This window comes from Phragmites australis, chromosome 13, assembly GCF_958298935.1.
Source record: "Phragmites australis chromosome 13, lpPhrAust1.1, whole genome shotgun sequence".
Lineage (NCBI taxonomy): Eukaryota > Viridiplantae > Streptophyta > Magnoliopsida > Poales > Poaceae > Phragmites > Phragmites australis.
The window spans coordinates 22,983,952-23,003,469 of NC_084933.1; the positions used below are offsets into that span (position 1 = coordinate 22,983,952).

The 19,518-nt window shown below is 44.6% G+C and overlaps 2 protein-coding genes across 4 annotated transcripts; both read right to left on the bottom strand.

Moving 5' to 3' along the window:
• Window positions 1-2,067: 2,067 nt before the first annotated feature.
• LOC133887672 (ferredoxin-thioredoxin reductase, variable chain-like) lies at window positions 2,068-3,798 on the bottom strand. 3 transcript variants are annotated; one of them, XR_009903637.1, is made up of 2 exons: window positions 3,075-3,798; window positions 2,068-2,455 (listed from the first exon to the last, which is right to left on the bottom strand). XR_009903637.1 is itself a non-coding variant. In XM_062327633.1 (1 exon), the coding sequence occupies exon 1, from the start codon at window positions 3,669-3,671 to the stop codon at window positions 3,180-3,182; it is 492 nt and encodes a 163-aa protein (XP_062183617.1). In that variant the 5' UTR covers window positions 3,672-3,798; the 3' UTR covers window positions 2,993-3,179. The 3 variants fall into 3 exon arrangements, 1 of the variants encoding a protein (XP_062183617.1); XR_009903638.1 differs by having other exon boundaries at window positions 2,070-2,382; XM_062327633.1 differs by lacking the exon at window positions 2,068-2,455 and having other exon boundaries at window positions 2,993-3,798.
• A 5,416-nt stretch (window positions 3,799-9,214) lies between these two features.
• LOC133888981 (ethylene-responsive transcription factor ERF054-like) lies at window positions 9,215-11,264 on the bottom strand. Its single transcript, XM_062329406.1, has 2 exons — window positions 11,135-11,264; window positions 9,215-11,008 (listed from the first exon to the last, which is right to left on the bottom strand). The coding sequence occupies exon 2, from the start codon at window positions 11,005-11,007 to the stop codon at window positions 9,673-9,675; it is 1,335 nt and encodes a 444-aa protein (XP_062185390.1). The 5' UTR covers window position 11,008; window positions 11,135-11,264; the 3' UTR covers window positions 9,215-9,672.
• Between the last annotated feature and the right edge of the window lie 8,254 nt (window positions 11,265-19,518).

Here is a 19,518-nt window from a genome sequence, read left to right on the forward strand (position 1 = left end):
TCAATTTGGGGGGGGGGGGGGGGGATCCATAAACAAACCCAACAAACATGTAGTCAATGAGAGTCAAATCAGAGCATTCATTCAAAAGGCATGCATTGGGGTCATGCCATGTCCAGGAATTTCACAAGATTTCTGTAGGGAGCTGCTCGAGATGCCAAAGAAAATTTGTCGTGTTTCTTTCCAAAGAGGTTGAAAAGGCTCAGAAATAAATTGGGCGCTTATATATTCTTGTTTCTTCTTTAAATAACAGAATCCAATGCTCTCAGAGTCTCAGTAGCACCAACTTGACAGAATTCTGCTGTGAAAAGCTGAGGTATACAAAAAAGTCGAATGCTCTTCTCATCAAAGTAACACAACAAAGCTGGTTGCATGACTCATGTTTCATGAGCCTGCACTCACTTTAAGCAGTCGATGAATCCACCACCAAGTCATCAACATGGAGAATTTACTCCCGAAAAACATAAATGGCAAATGGATGAAACCGTGAAGAAAAAGAAAAACAAAAGCTCAACACATTATATGGCTGATTTTGCACAAAGCCAAATGACCAAAACAGACGGTATCATAAAGGACGCCTGCAATACGCTGTAAAATTAAAGACAAAAAACTATGTCAACAAGCAAGTTAATGAGCATTAGGGCATGTTTGGTTCACTTTCACACATTGCCACAACTCTTTGCCAAACCATACCTAAGCTCCGATAAAAAAAAAAACATGCCTAAGATGTGAATATGTGACCAACAATTTGTTTGCCACACCTTACACAAGGTTTGGTATGACAGGTGCGGCACAAAGCTAAAAAAATTGCGGCGTGCCTAACGTTTGGCGTGGCAATGTTTGGCAACCAACCAAACATGCCTTAATTCATTCCCATAAGATGGATTGGTTAACTAAATTTATTCAGAAAATTAAAAAAAAACATGACACTCCATGTCAGTATGCACTTGGGATAATGTCCAAATTTTGAATAACTTCTTCCCACGGTAGAAATAAAGGACACATGCTGAGGTCAAATGGATCAAGTGGTAGTTGAAACATCAAGTTGGGCTCAGCTCCATGGTTCAAAAAAAAAAGTTGGGCTCAGCTCTAGATTCTTTCTGTAAACCATATTCATGGACAAGTAGAACAGCCTAACAGATCTACACAATTGGATGGCTGAAAACTGATTATCACTAATTTCTATTCTCGCACCAACCAAATACAAGTTTTAGAAAGAACAGCATGCCTCAGTTCTATCATTTGTCTGTCACTATTCACTATCATCCATATTAAGTTATGTAAACAGAATAACAGAAAAAACACCGGCATTAATAACATATGTGGCACCAAGCCACCGGCACGACATTACAACTACAAAGAGTACAGTAGCAGTAAAATATATAAGGTGGCACGGCACCGGTCGATGCTCACTAGTTTGGTACATACCTATGAAGTTCCCATGGGAATCCAGCATTCAAAGTGGGATGGATCTGATTTACAAGCTAAGATTCACAAACCACAATTACACACTACCAGGAAGTTCTTGAATATTTGAAAATGATTGAAGCAAATGAATTGTGATTCTTTTTTTATCCAAATGAAGATGCTGCCAATTTACCAAAATTGAAGAGGTCTGAACTGAATTCATTTCCTTGATCTACTGGCCAAAGCATACCAGACAAGCTAGCAAATATACAAAGGAAAGTGAATGGTGATTATCAAGTATGTAGAGACTTCCAGAAAAATTCCAGGAAAGCCTTACTGGAGCAGATTTCAGTTTCCAGATTGAAACATAGTCAAATAAGATTTAGAGAAAGGCAGCATAATATTCATTCGACCTGGATCAGAAATCTAGCCAAAAGAGAGAGAGAGAGAGAGAGAGAGAAATCCTTGCTTCCCCATTACCAAATCTACAGTATACAGCAGATAAATGTTATCGCTCCTAAATCTTCCATATTGAATAAGGCAACCATGTGAACCGTAAGAGCTACTTCATCAAGCTAATCTGCTTAGCACACTAATGCTAAGTATAGCATGAGCAAGGATGAAGAAGCACACTGTAATAGCCTTACGGCTGGGAACAGGGGATGAGGAGTAGAGAAATAGAGATGAGATAATAGATTGTATTGAAATTGCTTGCCCCTTACAGTTGCGACAACCCCAATATATGAAGGGTTGGAAAGTACTAATTATGGAAGGTTACAAAACCAACTCCAATACTAATAAGAATACTAATTATGGAAGGTTACAAAACCGACTCCAATACTAATAAGACTTAACTTTTATTCTCACCCAACTTAACTAATCTGAATAGGTCTTTGATTTACTTCCTTTTGGGGCGCCTCCTTTGATAAGTAATTCCGTACATAACACATAAGCAAGCCCATGCTGAACTACCAAGATCTATAAGAAGGTTTGATTGGTCTATCAGTCCATTAGAAGCTCCAATGCACTGTACTAAAATCAGTTTGGCATACTGCAAACGCAAAGGTAAAATCACAAGACACGTGTTGAGTGAGCAATTAAGAAGGCATTATATACATGAACTGTACCAATTAACAGAAGCCACCGTGCCAATATCAATTCTGTTCAATAAATGAGGAGCTTTCTGAACTGCTGACTTGCTCTCTGTTGTTCTGATCTTGAAAGAATCGCAACCAGCATTCAGTAGCAGTATGTTTTGCATACTACTCGAAGTGAGGAAAAAAAGGAAACGCCAGAAAAGTAGATTAACATGTTGATGTGGCAAAGTTTCAGAATAAAATTGTTACATTGATAACTTTTCGATCATCATTATACAATTTGCACAGTTATCAGAAGATATTTTGCCTTCTTCCCTTTAATTGCAAAATTTAGGCCCCATTTAGCAAAGGTCTGGCTAATTCCATTATCAAACCAATTTATTACTTTCGATCATCATCACTGTCACTGTATCTGCACAATCCTAGTAGTAACATTTTGTCTTGAAACAACTGAATCGTCAGTTTAATTACTTTGGATAATAATCACCACATTCGTAAATTTTCTCACATCTGAAAATTTTGATGGTGAAGTGAAGAGAGAGGTTAAGCACAACGCAACAAAGAGCAACTTACTTGCCATCTCCTCACCCACTTCAACCTCCTCCCTTCACACTGACACGATAGTATACAGATGCCACACCGGCTGCCAAGAGCGAATTATTCCTGTAACCGAGTTATCTATTCGTCTCCGACGATCTCGAACTCTTCCTCGCGGAGGTGGGCGAAGAACTGGACCGGCTTGTCCTGGCCGTCCAGCTTGAGCTCAATCCCCACCTTGAAGGGGAGATTGGCCGTGATCCGCTTGCCCTTCCACACGCCGACGTATTGCTTGACGACGCCCTCCATGCCGCGCAGCTCAAGGCCCGGCGCCTTGGAGACGTGGTGGACGCGGACCGGCGCCGTGACGCGCACGCGCCTCCCAATCTTGGGCGCGGCCGCGGCCTCCTCGGCGGCCACGTCCGGGGACGAGGACACGTCGCTGCCGACGGCCACCCGGCGCGCGATGTGGAGACGCACGCGCCACCGCGGCGGCGGGAAGCGGCAGCGGGGGGCCGTGGACGCTAGAGGGATAGAACGGCCGCGGGGAAGGAGGAAGGATGAGGATGAGGAGGTGGAGGGGGGCGCTACGGCTGTGGCGGTGGCGGCAGCGGCAGCCCCCGTGGTTGCCATCGGCGAGGTTGGTGGGCGTGTGGGGATAAGATCATAAGAAATGCAGGAGCTGTAGGCGGAGGTAGATAGCGAGTGGCGTGAAATCCCAGCTAATGGCTGCTTCCTCTTAAGAAAGAAAGAGCGCTACTGACGTACAGACATCCCAATGGCTAACGACAAAACAGATTTCAGAATTTAATAATCAATTCACGACCCTCAATTCATATGCTTTTCAAAATATAACATTGTGACTGTATATTTCTTCCTTTTCTACTACTATAGACTATTTCATCCTTTTCTTCTTCTCTCACACTTTAATTCTAAGAAGAAGAAAATAAATTATATTTTTCTCTCTCTCCCTCCCTCTCCTTCTCTTCCCCGTGACCTGACGTCGTTCTGCCCTGCACCACGCTGTCACATCGCGACGCGTCGCAGGCGGTCCCGTCGCCGCACGTCGCAGGCAGACCTCACGCCCCGCGTCGCTTCCTCGTGCCACCACCTCGCGCCACAGCCCCATCGCCACCCCTATAAAAGGGGGAACAGTGCCCTATCTCTCCCTCACCTCTGCGCCTCCCTCTCTTTCTCTCCGAGCGTCGTTGTCACCGCCGGTAAGCTCCACCATCTTTCTCTCTCTCCTCTCTCTCTTCCTTTTCCCCAGAGGAGCATACCTGGGCCTCCGTCGTCATCGCCGGCCGTCGCTTTTTCGTTGTCGACCGACGCCCTCGCCCCCCTCTCCACCGACTAGATCCGCCCCGTCGGGCTGGATCCGACCAACGCCGCCTCGATCCGCCAGCTGGCAGAGCCCACCGCCGACCTCCGTCGGCGCGCCGCCGCCGTGCCCACCGTCGCCCCGTCGCCTCTCTCTCTCCCTCTCACCCTCTCGTTCTCCCCGAAAAAAGTTGGGCCAGGCCCCCTCTCCTTTTCTCTCTCTTGCCATCGCTGACAGGTGGGGCCGAGCCGATTCCAAAATTAGAATATTTCAGGAATATTCTCTCTTTTCTTTTTTCTGATTTTTTCTCCCGGCAAAATTTTCGAAACTCGTTTCTCCTCCGTCCTAACTCCGTTTTCAACGATTCTTCCATCGATATTCATCTAAATTCGAGATCTACCCAATCATGTTAATTTCATAATTTTTGTAATTTTATTTAGTTTTTATTATAATCATTTGATTGGTTATTTATGTGTGCACTATTGTCATATGTTACGATTGTTAGAGGAAGGCGTGTTCGAAGACCCAGAGGATCCGGAGTTTGAAGAAGGAGCAAACAAGGACTTCAGCAAAGGTAAGCCTTACACCGTTGATCATATTGATCCTATGTTTTTAAATACAACCCATAGAGCCATTATTTTAAACGATAGGGATATGAATGCTTAAGTTAATGACTGCGATTTTAAAGAATATGCTAATATAGTTATGACCTAGCTTGTTTATGCCATATCTTGATATTGTTACCTTTATTCCATTGAAACCCTAGAAGGTCCCCAAAATCAACTATAATGATTGTTTGAATGAATGCTTGTTTACTAGCATGTTTAGGATTGTTTTACTCAAAAGAAAGAAAGAACCAGGATATTACATATATTAATCATGCCTTTTCGAAAATGTGAAGTGTTGTGTGCTTAGTATATGTGGGCGTGTAAAACTTGTGTTCCTAGAAACTTGAGTATTGTTGACGAGGGTGAGTAAGGTACCCCACAAAGGTGAGAACTACCTTGGAGCAAGGTTCGCCTTTGTGGTGTTCTTGCTGTGAGATACTTACCTCGGTCGTATAAGGACCGGTTCACTGTGACATCCTACTTAGTATCCATTCATACAACCACATGGCTTGAATGAGCAGGATTTGATCTAACCCCTCCAACTTAGTTCGGTAACCACTCAGAGGCTAGTAGTAGCAATGGAGATCAGGAGAAGACTTGGGTGGTACGTAGCTTAAGATCCGGCTGGTAATATTGTTAAGGTTATGTCAGAGCCTTGGGATTGGTAAATTATCCTTCTCGTGGATCTTCTAAGACCCCTGGTATCTTAGTGCCCTATGGGTGGATATCATGACTACGTCGTGAGGTCGTTCCGTCTCGTTATGACAGCTCCACCAGTTGCTAAGGTGGGAGCCTATGCATATCTTGTGGGTAAAGTGTATAACCTCTGCAGAATGTTAAACCTATCCGGATAGCCGTGCTCTCGGTCAAAGACATGCTATGGTTCGGTCACAATGATTAGCTTTTCGATGTGAGTACCTTCTTGGTGTGTGAGTGAGCAATGTGCTCGTGTTTTCAAAAAAGGGGTTGGCTATGCGCCTTGAGTATTCTAGACTGTGTGTCCACTGATAAAAGAAGTGCGGGACGCTACTCCTTTTGGACCCTCAGTCGGGCTGATTGGGCCACCGATGAGAGCTGGCCGAGCTGACCTGGAATGGGAGGAGAAAGGAGAGAGAAGTGAGGGAAGAAAAAAATGGTAAAATAGTCCATAATAATTAATAGTGGTATGAAATAAAGAAGTTCATAGCCTCAATGTTTAATTTTAAAAGGCATGCAAATTAGGTGTTACATCCAGAGAGAGACTCGAATTGAGTGTTAAATTCTAAAATCTCTCCACGCCAAGGGCCATCCAGATCAACCGAATTTCTTTTTTTTTCTTTTTGGCAAACCAATCAACTATTAACGCATTCAGGGCTGATCCACCGCGTCAGGGGCTAGGCGGAGCGGGTGCACCTGCGAGCCACCAAGGCTCCACTTCAATTTTTTTTCATGAAAGAGGAAGAAGAATCGAAGGAGGACGAAGAAAGAGATAGAACCACTGGTCCCGATCCACCACTGAACACGTCTGATACCCTGATTACTAGTGTCTAATTTGTGGCTAGACATTTGATGTGCATAGCTTTATCTTCATCCGATTGCGGCTTTGTTTCTTGCCGAATCTTGCCATAGCTATCGACTCGTGGTGAACAATTTGTCCGCCAAAAAGCTACGCCATGCCAAGATTTAGCACAAAAACTGTGGCACAGCGTGGTAAGCAATCAAATAGTCCCTCAGTTTTATCATTGCAAGGTCACTCAGATCTTGTTTTGAAATGGAGGCCACTCAGATCTGGTTTGATGCATTTTGTAAACACTACATAGGATCTGTACTGCTGTTTTTAAGTTTGGATATTCCACTCGGGCCTTGATTATTGTCATCTTTTGTAGAAGCTCTACGGAAAATCATTCGCACGCAAGTCATGGTTATCTTTCGAATTATGGTATACAAATGATTTTGTTTGAGGCGACATTTTTTTCTTTTTGATATGACGAGGCGAAAATTATTGAGAGAGAGGAGGAGGAGGAGGAGGATGGGCGATTGGGCTGGTTCGAGAGAGACAAAAGTTACCAATGGGCCTATGGAGCCCGAGGCTTAGATGGGCCTGAAATTTGTTCATGTAGCCTGGGCCTAATCATTCAGTTTAAATGGGTCAAGGAACCCCTAAGGCCAGCCGCCCAACATTTAGGATGAAAACGGACGGTGACTGTCGGCAAATCCCTAATCATTTTCATTTTCATATTTCCTCTCAAAAATAAAATTAAAAACGGACAAGCCAGAAAATGTTAGGATATAAAAAACGAACCAATCCAAACATAAATATACTAGTGTTGGTCAGAAACTAATAATTCAAATCGAGAACACCGATCCATAAAACCATAACTTCAAGCATTGAAAGTACACATAATTAATTCACACCAATAAAAATAATTCATACCTTACACAGATGAATCACATAATAACATAAGTCTAACTAAAAAATAACCACTATGTTGTAATTCGAATACTCGATATAACATATAATCACACAAAGATTAGAATTGGAGGCGACATAAAAGCTTGAACAATATCGGTAGGTTGGCAGCCAATTGGAACTGGACCACTAAAGTCTGGGTAAAGTTTGAGATAGGGATGATATTTAGATTGGTCGGCTGGATTTGGTCTGTGAGCTACATTATGATTTGCGAAGTTTGATTTTATTTGAAAAAACAAAAAATTCCCTATTAAAAATGAGAAATCTAAAAACGGTTAGAAAAATCCTTAACCATTTTCATCTTCACATTTTCTCTGAAAAACGGAATCGAAAATGTAGAAAACGGATCGGAAACAATTTATCGGAGACCTATTGTCGAGTACGCCGTTTTCTTTGTTTTTTTAATTACACGAGCCAACTATTCCGAATACTAACTAAGAAGGAGATAGGCGCCAAGTTCAAGTATGTTGGCTACCTCTATAAACAAATTCCCCTATAGAGAATAAATTTCTGGTGAGACGCTCAAGGAACGTCCGATGGAACCTGCATGGGCTGCCCGAACTCCCGTCGGAGCTAGCCACCCGTGCGTGAGCTCGGTTCTCAGTACGCCGGTTTCGACGAGTCGAGGCACGAAAGAATACTGACTGGCACGCCGCCGGACCGAGCCGGTGAGGTGGGCAGATAGGCAAGCAGGGAACTCGCAGCTAAAGCCTAGATATACACACACACGGTGGCGAATGCCGAGCTCCGCTTGCGCCCCAGCGCACGCGCGCGTGCGATGGCGTTTAACCTGCGAACGCATACGGCGGCCTAGCTCAGCTCGGTCCGTTGCTTCAGATATCAAACGGCAAAGGGCGCCACCGTCTTGCGTTGTCCTGTTGTTGCATGCGTAAAACCTTTATTGTGTTCTGTAGCGCCCCAAGGGCCAACCAGCAAGGCCATTACTTGCGTGCAAATGATAAAAGAGTTATTTTGTGCTTGCACGGTCCGACATTTGAAAGCTACTAACATTATTCGCAACATTATTAGACAAACTGACAAAGCATTAAGATATGTATGGTCATGACGCCCGAAATATTCCTTCCAAGTCTAAGAAGTGTTAGACACATAAATGTGATCGATGGTAATAGTTAGCTCTTGATTTAATACACAACAGTAGTTAATTAAGGAATTAAGATATAATTAAGGGCTAGTTAGTAATTAAGCCTTTAAAGGGAGCTAAATGTAAAATGGTTAGATCCAGATCAGTAAACGCTATAAAAACAGGGGGCATGCCTAATCACGACTCTAATCTCGTCATTTTAGTGATCTGTTAACTGTTGCCCCATTTTTCGATCTACAAACCAATCTGTAGAGCTCTTCCACGTCGTCAGGGGCTTCCTTAGATCAAGATAAGTTATCTATATCTACAACAGAAGCAAATTGTATAAGACTAGGTCTCACAAGTAGACATGTGCTTGCGTCCGATACGTGTCCTCCACCGTGTAGACAGACACAAACGTAGGCCATTGGATCAAGAATGCATGGCACGGGTATAGATCTCACGCGGGTCTTTCTCTCGAGGTTTATAGAATTTGCTTCCTATCTACAATGGGGAATGGCACCGCCAAGTTCGGGTATTTATCCCTAATTCCGCATTAAGCAACATTACTTTAGTGAGGTTCGTGAAGATGTTGTATCTAAGTTGAGTTTAATGATCTAACAAGAAGGTGCTACAGTATCACCGAACGAATATGCATGCACACTTGATGACTAACATGTCAAAGCGATACATTGTTGAAAACGCCAAAGTGTGACAGAAAAGAAAAGAGTACAAAGTAATAATTCAGAGTAATACATACATAAATCCATTATCGTAACTCGGTGAATCAAATAGCTAAATCAGTGAAGCTATCTCACAGACTGAACAACACTGTGAAGAGTCTAGCTAACTAAGAATATCTAACACACAGGAGTCATACCTAGGTGACAGTGACACAGAACATGGGAGGGAAATTCACTGGTTGCTCTACAAGCTGACCTAAAAATTGCAGCCTAGAGCAGGGCTTCCTTGTAGTTTTCAGAAGAAAGGTTTGATGAAGAAAGGCAATGCCGAATAATGGTTCGTGAATGGTGCTGTGATGTGAATCTGTGTGATGCCGCAAGTTGTCTTAAAAACCTGAAACATGCGTGCATCTCTATCCTAGCTAGTGCTATTTCTGCATGTAATAGGAGTGCGGACAAAGAACGAATCAGCAAGGTGATAGGATGTGCTGTTTAGTCCATTAAGATAGTAGGATTATGAGGTGTCGGGGAGTGAAGATGGGAAGAAGAAGCAGGGGTTACCGGGACGTGATCGCATGGCGTGTCCATCCATGTTACCGCCGCAGGTGTCGCTATGGTTTCTTGTGCGTTGGAGTGCTCCATGGCGGCCTCATCACCTGCGAAGCGCCCGTGGAGAAAGAGGCCGCGGGTGCTGTCCATGTCGTAGTCCCAGAACGAGCTCCCGGGGCCCCAGGTGTTGAACCATGCCTCGTCGGCCGGACCCCACTCGCTGCCTGACGCCACCGGCGTGTGAAACATTTCAGCGGAGTAGGCCATGGCTGTGTTGCCAGAGCCGCATTCTTGCTGCGACGACGTCACGACCGGAGGCTGTTGCTGTTTGTCCGACGATCCTTCTACCCGCTGCGGCGGCGTTTGCTGTGTGTTTGCCTCGTCAGGAGTCTCCGGAGGCGACGACGACGAGACCGACGTGGCGCCAACAGTCAAGGCGGCTGCGGAGCTGGCGCTGGTGCGGCCGCTCCCGCCGGCGTGGCCCTTCCCGAGGAACCGATCCGGGAAGTTGAGCCGCGCGTTCTCGCCGCGGAGCTTGAAGGCCTCGCGGTCGTACGCCATGGCGGCGTCCTCGGCGGTGTCGAAGGTGCCGAGCCACAGACGCGTGCGGTTCCGCGGAAGCCGGATCTCCGCTACCCACTTTCCCCAGTGCCGCTGCCGCACCCCGCGGTACAGCTTCTGCGGCGGCGGCGGAGCCCGCAGCAGCTGCTGGTACAGGGACGACAGCGCACCGGCCTGGCCGCCGCGCGGGCTCAGGTTCAGCGCCTCGCTCCAGTACCGCAGCAGCATCTGCTGCTGTTGCGCGCTCTCCGGCACGAAGAACTGCATCTGGTACTGGGGCGGTGCGCCGAACGATATCATCTGCTGATGCTGCAAGGGCTGCGGCTTCTGCTGCTGCGGCGACGCCGGGTGTGACATGCTGGAGTGCTGCCATGGCGGGAGCAGCCGCGGGCTCCCACCCACCGGCGTCGAGGGCTCGTACGCGAACGGGGAGATATGGCGCGCCAAAGGCGGCGACGGCGTGGTGTTGGAGCGAGGTGAAGGCGGGGCCGACGAAGGCGTCGACAGCGACGGTGCGGACCGGTAGAGGCGGTCGGCTGCCCGTCCAATCTTCTTGAGCGGGCGCAGCAATGCCGCCGACGCGTCCTCCAAAAGTGGCGCCAGCTGCCGCCGCGGTTGTATGGGCGTGACCCCTTTGCCCTTCCACCTCCTGCCACGCCCGCCCCGCGCGCCACCGCCACCGCCACCGCTCTCACCGCTCGCGCTCGATCCGTCCATGCTGAGACCAATGCAACGGCACGCCGGTGAGTATCCACGCAACCGGAAGCCGGGTGGTGCAACGTACCCGGGCGCCCGCGGTGCTACAGAAATATATAGATCAGGGCAAATGGGTGAGCAGCCATACCTCGTAAAAAATCTGATCCTGAGACCAACTTGTAGCACGGCCCGACGAACAAACTCCCGGTGAAATGATCACTCCGCGGGCGACCGGTGCCGGGAGAGCGGGCGTGTGCTCGTGGTGGTGTTTGGTTCTGATTCCCAGACGAGTGCGACCGAAATGTTGTGCTTATAAAGCTCGGGAACAAAAGCGAGGCCATGCGTGATTTCGCACCTCAGGCTTGCGGAGACAGGCGGTGCTGCGCTGCGAGCCAGAAAACGAACTTCGGGTCGGTGGTCGGGGCCCACCGCGCATTGGCTCAATACGGCCCCTCCGATGCCGACACGTCATGGGAGCACGGAGCTCCACGCTACCGCTGGGATCGCGACACGAGCTTTTCTGTTGCTGCCACCACTTCGCTAGATTGACCCTTCCGTTGCTTTCCTTGTACTCCATTCTCTCTGCATCGACTCTGGTCTTATTCCACGAAAGGTAGCGACTCGTTTTTAAATCGAGTTTGCGAGTTTAGCGCCAACCCGACCACGCCCGTAACAATTGCCTTATGCCTCTAATGGACATTCAAATTAGGTACGGGAGCACAGGGGAATAACAAGATGCATAATTATGCAGTAGGTGAGGAGAGATTAGTTTTCCTAATCCGATCGGGTTTGTCGTCGTTCCGTGCTCCCACTCTGGTCTGTACGTACGAGCTGCCAGATGAAAATGAATTAACTAACTCATCGCCTTGCGGGAACTGTATTGTAGCTTATCCCCCCGAATTGGTTAAGCTAGTGGTGGACTTTGCCACATAGATTAATAGTATCGCATGATGATTACTATTGTATGTACGAGATTGAAGTGGATGGCTACAGAACTATTTAACCGGTTTAAATGTTAGTCTAGAATTTATATCTAAATTTAAACATAAGACCTTTAGTATAGGAGATGTGTTTATTCTTATTAGTCTTTTTTTATAATGGGTCTCTTATAATGTGCTACTTCTTAAAGTAATTATCTATATCTCAGTAATACAAAGATTTAAGATAAATTTTTATAAGATTGTATTAGCTTGATGTAACAATGAGAATTAATATTTTTTTTTAAAAAAGCTCAGCCTGTCGTTAGGGCTTCTTAATTAGGTGCCTCGCCACGTGATTTGTCCGGACGATCGACGTGAATAGCAGCCTCGAGCTAGCACGCTGATATTCTTTGCTTCCCTATTTTGGACCAAATTAGAGGAACTAAGGATGCATGCCTCTTCCTTCTCATGATCACCTTGTTTCATGTGCAACAGTGCGTCACGAGGCTGCTTATTACTTGGCACATACTATGTCTTACGTACGTATGTTGCTTGGTGTACTTGCGTACTCCTGAGGCCTGAGGAAGGCATCCTGTACGCTCATGCTGTTGCTAGCTAGGTTGGTAGTTGAACACAAATCTGCTCTGATTGCTCCATCATGTCCTCCTCAAGGCAATAACAACTCAGCTGTACCACAAGCATCGATCGGTCGATATCGATGGATCTACACTAACCTTGGCACTGGTAGAGGCCGAGCCTGAGCTCGGATGGTAAGACTAGCCCCAAGTGATTTTCTTCAGAGGTGATATTTTTAATGTGAAGGGATTTTCGTTTCCTTTAGCGTTCCAACGGTTTTTCTTTACGGTTCCCGTCACGACGGGATTCTTAGAGTCATTCCCTTCAGGACGGAATTATCTCTCCTTTTCCTTTGCGATTCCCCTCGAAGGGAAGTTGTTGGAGATGAGAGAAAATAAAGAGAATGAGAACGGGAAAGGGAATCGAGAAGGGAACGAAATGAAAGAAATATGGTTGGAGATGATCTTAGACCACCAGCGTTCGAACCTTAGGTTTGACTTGAGATTTAGTTCTCAATTAATTTCAGGTCCTCACGTGTTGAGGACTATAGTCCGAGATATCTTTTAAGTCAGCACATGAGTCTATCTATAGATATAGATATTAGCTTGTGTATAGGGGTGTGGGTGGGTGTGTGCGTGTAAGGAGTTGAGAACATCTCTTTAAGGTAGCATATGAGTTTGAGTATATGTATAAGTCTTAGCTTGTGTACAACCGGTGTGGAGCTATTTTTTTTTAAAAGCCACCATGGTGGGTGATTATATTAGAACAAGGGAAAAGGCATCAAGAATGTCTACAGTTTATACATACACGCTATTGGCCCGGGCTCATGGCCAAGAAGAGAAAAAGAAACCAAGAAAAAGCCACTCAAGAATTTTCTCGATTATTCTGAGGGTTGCTAAAGCATGAGCACCCGCTATAAAATAGGTCATTGCCTCCTCTTGAATCCTATGCAGCAACATGTCCTCCATGAGTTCATCTCCTTGAAAGATCCGACTTCTTTCCACCACTCTCAGAGGATCAAGATAATCATTGTCGTGATGCCCTTCTTCAAGCTTCTCGGTTGGCAAGCGCACTCGCTCCACCAAGCCTCAATGTATCATATATTGGCCCATGAGTTTGGGTGTAGAGAAGGTAGGTGTATCCAAGCTGCTATACGTGACCATAGCCTTTTAACTGTTGGGCATTCCATGAATCAATGAACCACATTCTTCAGATTGTGGATACACATTAGGCAGAAGTATTAGTTCTTACAATGGTGCAATTACAAGTGTTGTGCAGTCCAAATATAGTACTGGATTAAAGCCATGCAAAGAATTTGCATTTGGGTGGCACAAGCCTTTTAGAAGAGCTTTTTTAAGCTTTTGCTTGGCAAGTCCGCAAATTAGGCTTTGCATGTCAACTTTACTGTATAGGAGCCATGTGCTGTTAGCGTTCAAGTTAATATGTAACATCATGAGTTTTAGCATTTTAGAAAATAAAAAAATTCACTCATGTTTAACTTTTTTCTAATTATTAAACCAATATAAAATCAAGAAAATATTATTTGATGTATATATACTTGTATGTATATATTCAAATATATTATTTTGGCTAAGTATTCTAGAGATCACTAAATTAATTTCTAGTCTGATCCCTACATTAGATTGACCATATGCATTTTGGTTTAATTGCTTTATGGATCATTGAGTGGAGTTTTGAATTTGATCATCACCCAAATTCAAATCTATTTTCTTATATTCTTTTCATCTGAAATTCAATCGGATTCAATTCTTTTGAATTCAAACCTCTCGAATCATAAGGTTTCACTTTCAAATATTTTTCCTATCCCTATTTGAATTAATGTCAAACTCCATTTCAAATCCAACTTTAATTATTCTTTTTGAATCAGTCTCAAATCCAAAACCTAATTCAAAAACCTATTTGAATTAGTATCAAATCATATCCAAAGTAAGATTCATTCAAATCGTCGCTAATTTCGTATTCAAATGCTAATTCAAATCGTTAGAGATATATTCCTTTTGATTCCAGTTTGATCACATTTCAAATTCAAGTCACGCAGTTTGAATCATCCAAACCCAATCCAATTCAAATTCATTTCAATTTGAATTATTACAAATTCATTTCAATTCAATTACATTCTTTTCAATTGACATTCAAATCCTCTCTCTCTCTCTCTCTCTGTATGTCTCACATAATACCAGGCAAATACATATTCTCCTCTCCCTAATCTTTCTCACGCCGCCGCCAACGTTGGTCATGTTCACACCAAAGTAGCACCGGCATCATCTCTCGTTGATCTTTTCACGGGTAACCAAAACCAATTTTCTCTCCTCCACTCTCTCATCACCTGCAAGCAATCCTCCCCATACACACAAGCCTACACATACGAGCATACACACACAATAGCAGCTCAGCTTCTCCTCCGCGTCACTACTCATCCTCACTTTCCAGTAGCGAGCCATCGTCACGAGACTGTGCGCTCCTCTATGCTGTTAGCCACTCGTGCTGCAGCCCCTTAGCGAGCCACCCGGCCTCAACTGTCGCGTTGCTGCCGAGCATAACACGCCGCACCGCTGCCACGCACTCCACTGCTCGCCAGCGAGCTGCACCATCCCGCACGCCGACACGCCATTTCGCGTGCGCCACTGCTCGCCAGCCACGCCTGTGCATCCTTCATGGCACCGACCACCGCAACACAAGCATGACCGCGTCCCACAACGCCCGTGTCTTCATGGTGAGCCTCCCTCTCCCCATCGCCCCTCTGCTCCACCACATGCGCTGCCGCCAAGTGTCACGCTGTGGCCAGGCCATCACTCCATCCCAGCCTTCCCCCCTGCGGTAGCATCTTGCCGCGCTGCATTAGCCCATGCGCTCAGCCACGCGTGCCTCTGTGCCACCCTCGCATGCCGTGTCATGCCACGCCGCTCCATCGGCCTGGTCTTTTCTGCCCGCACGTCGCCTAAGCTTTTCCTATCGCCTCCACCTCCTTTGCGCCATCATCTCTGGTGTGCTCCCTCCCTCTTCCCTGCCCTTTCTCCTCGATGAGCCCCAGCTGCCTGAGTTCGAGCCATCGTCGAGCTAAGCTCTGCTCAGCCAGCAAGCCCCGTCACCGATCTCCTTCCTCCTTCAGCTGATCGCCCTTCGGTCACCTCTCTTCCCTCCAGTGCCTCCTCACTCCATCCCAACACTGCCTCCCTCTCCTCCTCCTCTCTCTCTGAGCCTCACACACACGGGCAAAACCGGCCGGCCTTATCTCTTTCTCCCTCTCTTACATGTGGGCCCCACCACTCTATTGTCCACAAGACCGGTCCACGGTGGACCACACACCCGAACTCACCCCCTCCCCCCGATCCATCAAATCCACTACCCGTGGACCGAGCCCACCAACAGCACCGCTCCCTCCAGTCTACGATGCACCACACTCGCAATTCTCATACCTGTTCATAAGTTTAGTGGACCAAGTCCGCATAATAGTCTCATTTTCCAATTTCCAGGATATCCTTTTTGACAAATCTTCTGTAGCTCATAACTCATCCGTTTCAACTCCGATTTTGGTGATTCTTTCACCAATATTCTTATAAAATCATAATCTATCTCCCTGACAAATATTGTAATTTTTGGAGCTCCATTTATTTTCTCGTCCAATATTTCTTTTCATGTCGTGACGCTTAACTAGGATTAGTTTTCTCTTTTATTAAATAAAGTTGAGTTAGTTAATTCCATATTCATATTTAGGTTGTAATGGTATATTAGTTGCTTATGTTAATCTATCTTAAGAGTAGATTTAATCCTTTTGTTTATTAAGAATAGTTATTAGAATAACTAAAGTATTAATCTTTTAATTAAGTATTTAGATGTAGATTGTCATCTCATGCTATAGGTTATAGATTAATCTTGGTTTAATTAATATAATAATATTAACCAGTGTAGCTGATAAATGAATAAATATCAGCCATTAGATTACAATTGAATAATTTAGCATTAGTAATTAATTAACTAATATCATTTTAATAATTAATTAATTAATTTTAAATAATAATTTAACCTAGTTAAATTAACTACATAAATGATTTTACCATAACAATAGTTATAGCTTAATTAGTCTGGCAATGAAACAATACTAGATAAATGAATAGTGCTGTAGATTAGAATAGTGATATATATTAGAATAATTAATTCTGACACTTAAACACATATAATCACATAGAATTATACTAACGTATATATGTATACATGCTCATATACATATAGATGTAAGTATCACACATATATTTATATCGGTAAATGTGTATTCCCCTACACGTAGAAACCCTAACTGTCGTATTTTGACAATTAAGCTATTAAACACTCACCTTGTCGTTTATAACTTGTTTAGGATTTTTTTAAGTTAATGAAATAACTAAGTTAACAACTTAGCCTCGCTTAACTCGATAACTCCGCTAGGTATGTTAGTTTCTCTTAGCTTAGAGTTGCCGATCATCTTTCTACTAGGTTAGCTTCCCTCGCTTTCATCGGTTGTTCTTTCTTTCGCTTTGGTGTTTACTTTCATTTTGTTCTGGTGTTCATTTGCTTAGTCAATGTGCACTTTTCATCATTAGTATGCATAGGCTCAAAATCAAGGATCTAAGGAAGAACGCGAGAAAGGAACTGAAGGCGAGGCCTGATGATGAAGAACCCAGGAAACTCGAACGACAAGAACAATCATGAATTGACCTTCATGAAGGCAAGTCCTATCTCCTTGGTCATATTAAACCTATATTTTCAAATAATCTACATGATCAACTAAAAACTGAATTTATTATTGCATGTACTATGTATTGTGCTTTTCAACTGCTTATACTAGTTAATCCTATCAAACAATTGTCATACCTTAATTGTTATCATCTAGAATATATATCGCTCTAGGATTTGCCTATCGTTATCTATATTAACGTCGGACGACGCTTTGATATCTAGCATGCTTAGGATTGAATACGTCTTCCCGGAGACATCACTTTCCAAAATACATCTCTTTAGAGACATCGCTTGATCATTATCGATGTTAACTCATATACCATGAATTCTTGATGGTTGTAAATTCTGTGATGGCGGTGAGATCCTTGATGCCATGTGGAATATGTCAGGTGGTGTGTAAAAATGAGTGAAAACTATTTTAGCAGGGGCAAGTAGAGTAGTACTCTAGATGAGGATACTTTTGGAGGCTTGAGTTAACTTTGTGGTATTCATTGCCAGAAGATACTTACCTTGACCGTTTAAGCACTGAATCTTGTGCCATCATGTTTAGCCACCCGAGTGCAACCATACGTTATGTATGAGTAGGACTTGACTTTTTATTCACCGGACTAGGTTGAGCATCATACTAGGAGGCTGAGAACAACGAGGAGTAAAGTGACTATATGTCTCTTTGTTTGAATGTGCAAAGACCAACACGTGCTTAAAAAATAGAACCTGACATTTAGTACAAGGCCTCTAGTACTTGGAGTGTCTCGTAGAAAAACTCGATTGGAAAGGTGATTTAAGGGTCTCGGTATAAATTGCTCCTTTGCTTATAATGGTTGGAGTCTAGCATATCGTGTGAGTACAGTGTATAATCTCTATAAAGTATAAAACTATTCGAATAACTGTATTCGCGATCATGGACATGAGAAGGTATTGTCATGCTTGATTAAACTCTGGGTGCGTGTCTTGATGAGTGAGTGTGTGAACTAGATGTTCATATGATGAGGTTACTGACTCAATCCGCCAGGATCTGTGTGGTATTAGAGATACACCATATGCGATGATAGGTACCGCGGAGTGATGTGTAGCCCCTCCCAGGACCGAAGTCCCCCAGAAATACTTGCTACGTGGTTTTTCTTATTCAAACTGTTTTAAAGGTTAGCAGTAGAAAACCCCATTGAATACCTGTATAAAACTGTTTTATGCTTAAAACTATATTGTAAAGCCCTATTCTTGAATCATCCATTATGCATCTATCACACTTTGAAGTAGTGTATGACTTGTTGAGTACCTTCCGTACTCAGTCTTGTTGCTTTTAGAATATTGAGACGAAGATCAATATCAACCCAGATGAAATTAAAGAGAAGAAGTCTAAGGTCATGTCTGCACCCAAGTTGCTTGTCGTATTGGGTTGCACCGTTTGTTTCGCTCCGCTTCGTTGTAGGCTCTTTTGCCTGGCTGGTTTGTCGTATCCTTATCCACGAGATCATCTTTCGTCCCTTTTAGGTAATTATTTTATTTGAAGTATATTTTCAATACTGTTCTGTTGAATTTTGTGTATATTAGCTACTTGATCTAGAGACTAATACAAGAGGCACACGGAACCCGAGGTCGGGGCACTACTATAGAACATGCTTTCACTACCGATTTTCGAACCGGCAGTACGCAAGCGACAGTGATAGTCGATTTGCTATCACAGCCGACAGTTATCGACCGATAGTAATTCTATTTTCTGAAAACAAAAAAAGAAAAGAAAAAACACTGCATCCGCTCACCCCTGCACCCGCTCCACCGCTGGTCCGGCGACCACCGCCAACGAAGAGATTCACATCCATAGGGAGATTCACATCCCCGGAGAGATTCATATCCACAAAGAGATTCAAACATTCACATCAACGAAGAGATTCACATCTATAGAGAGATTCACATCCATAGAAGGATTCAAACATTCACATCCACAAAGAGACTCACATGCATCCATAGAGAAAGAAATCAAACATTCTTGAGGTGTTGCCGCACCGCCCGGAGCAGCTCGCCAAACCTCGATCTTGATGTCGCCTGGAGCAGCACGGAGACCATGGCGACAACCCAGGCCAGCGCGGCATGGCCCCCTCCGATCTGCCTCCCCATGGCGCCCCACCCCTTCACGCCCACCTCCCCATGCCTCCTCCTCCTCCCGGATCTAGATCGGAGGATAGATGAGAGATTGAGAGAGAGAAGAGATTGATAAACGAGAGGAGAGAGCGTGAGAGAGACAAACAAACATGGAGAGGTAGCAATCACGGGACTTGGATGCCCGTGGCCCCATTGTCGCCGC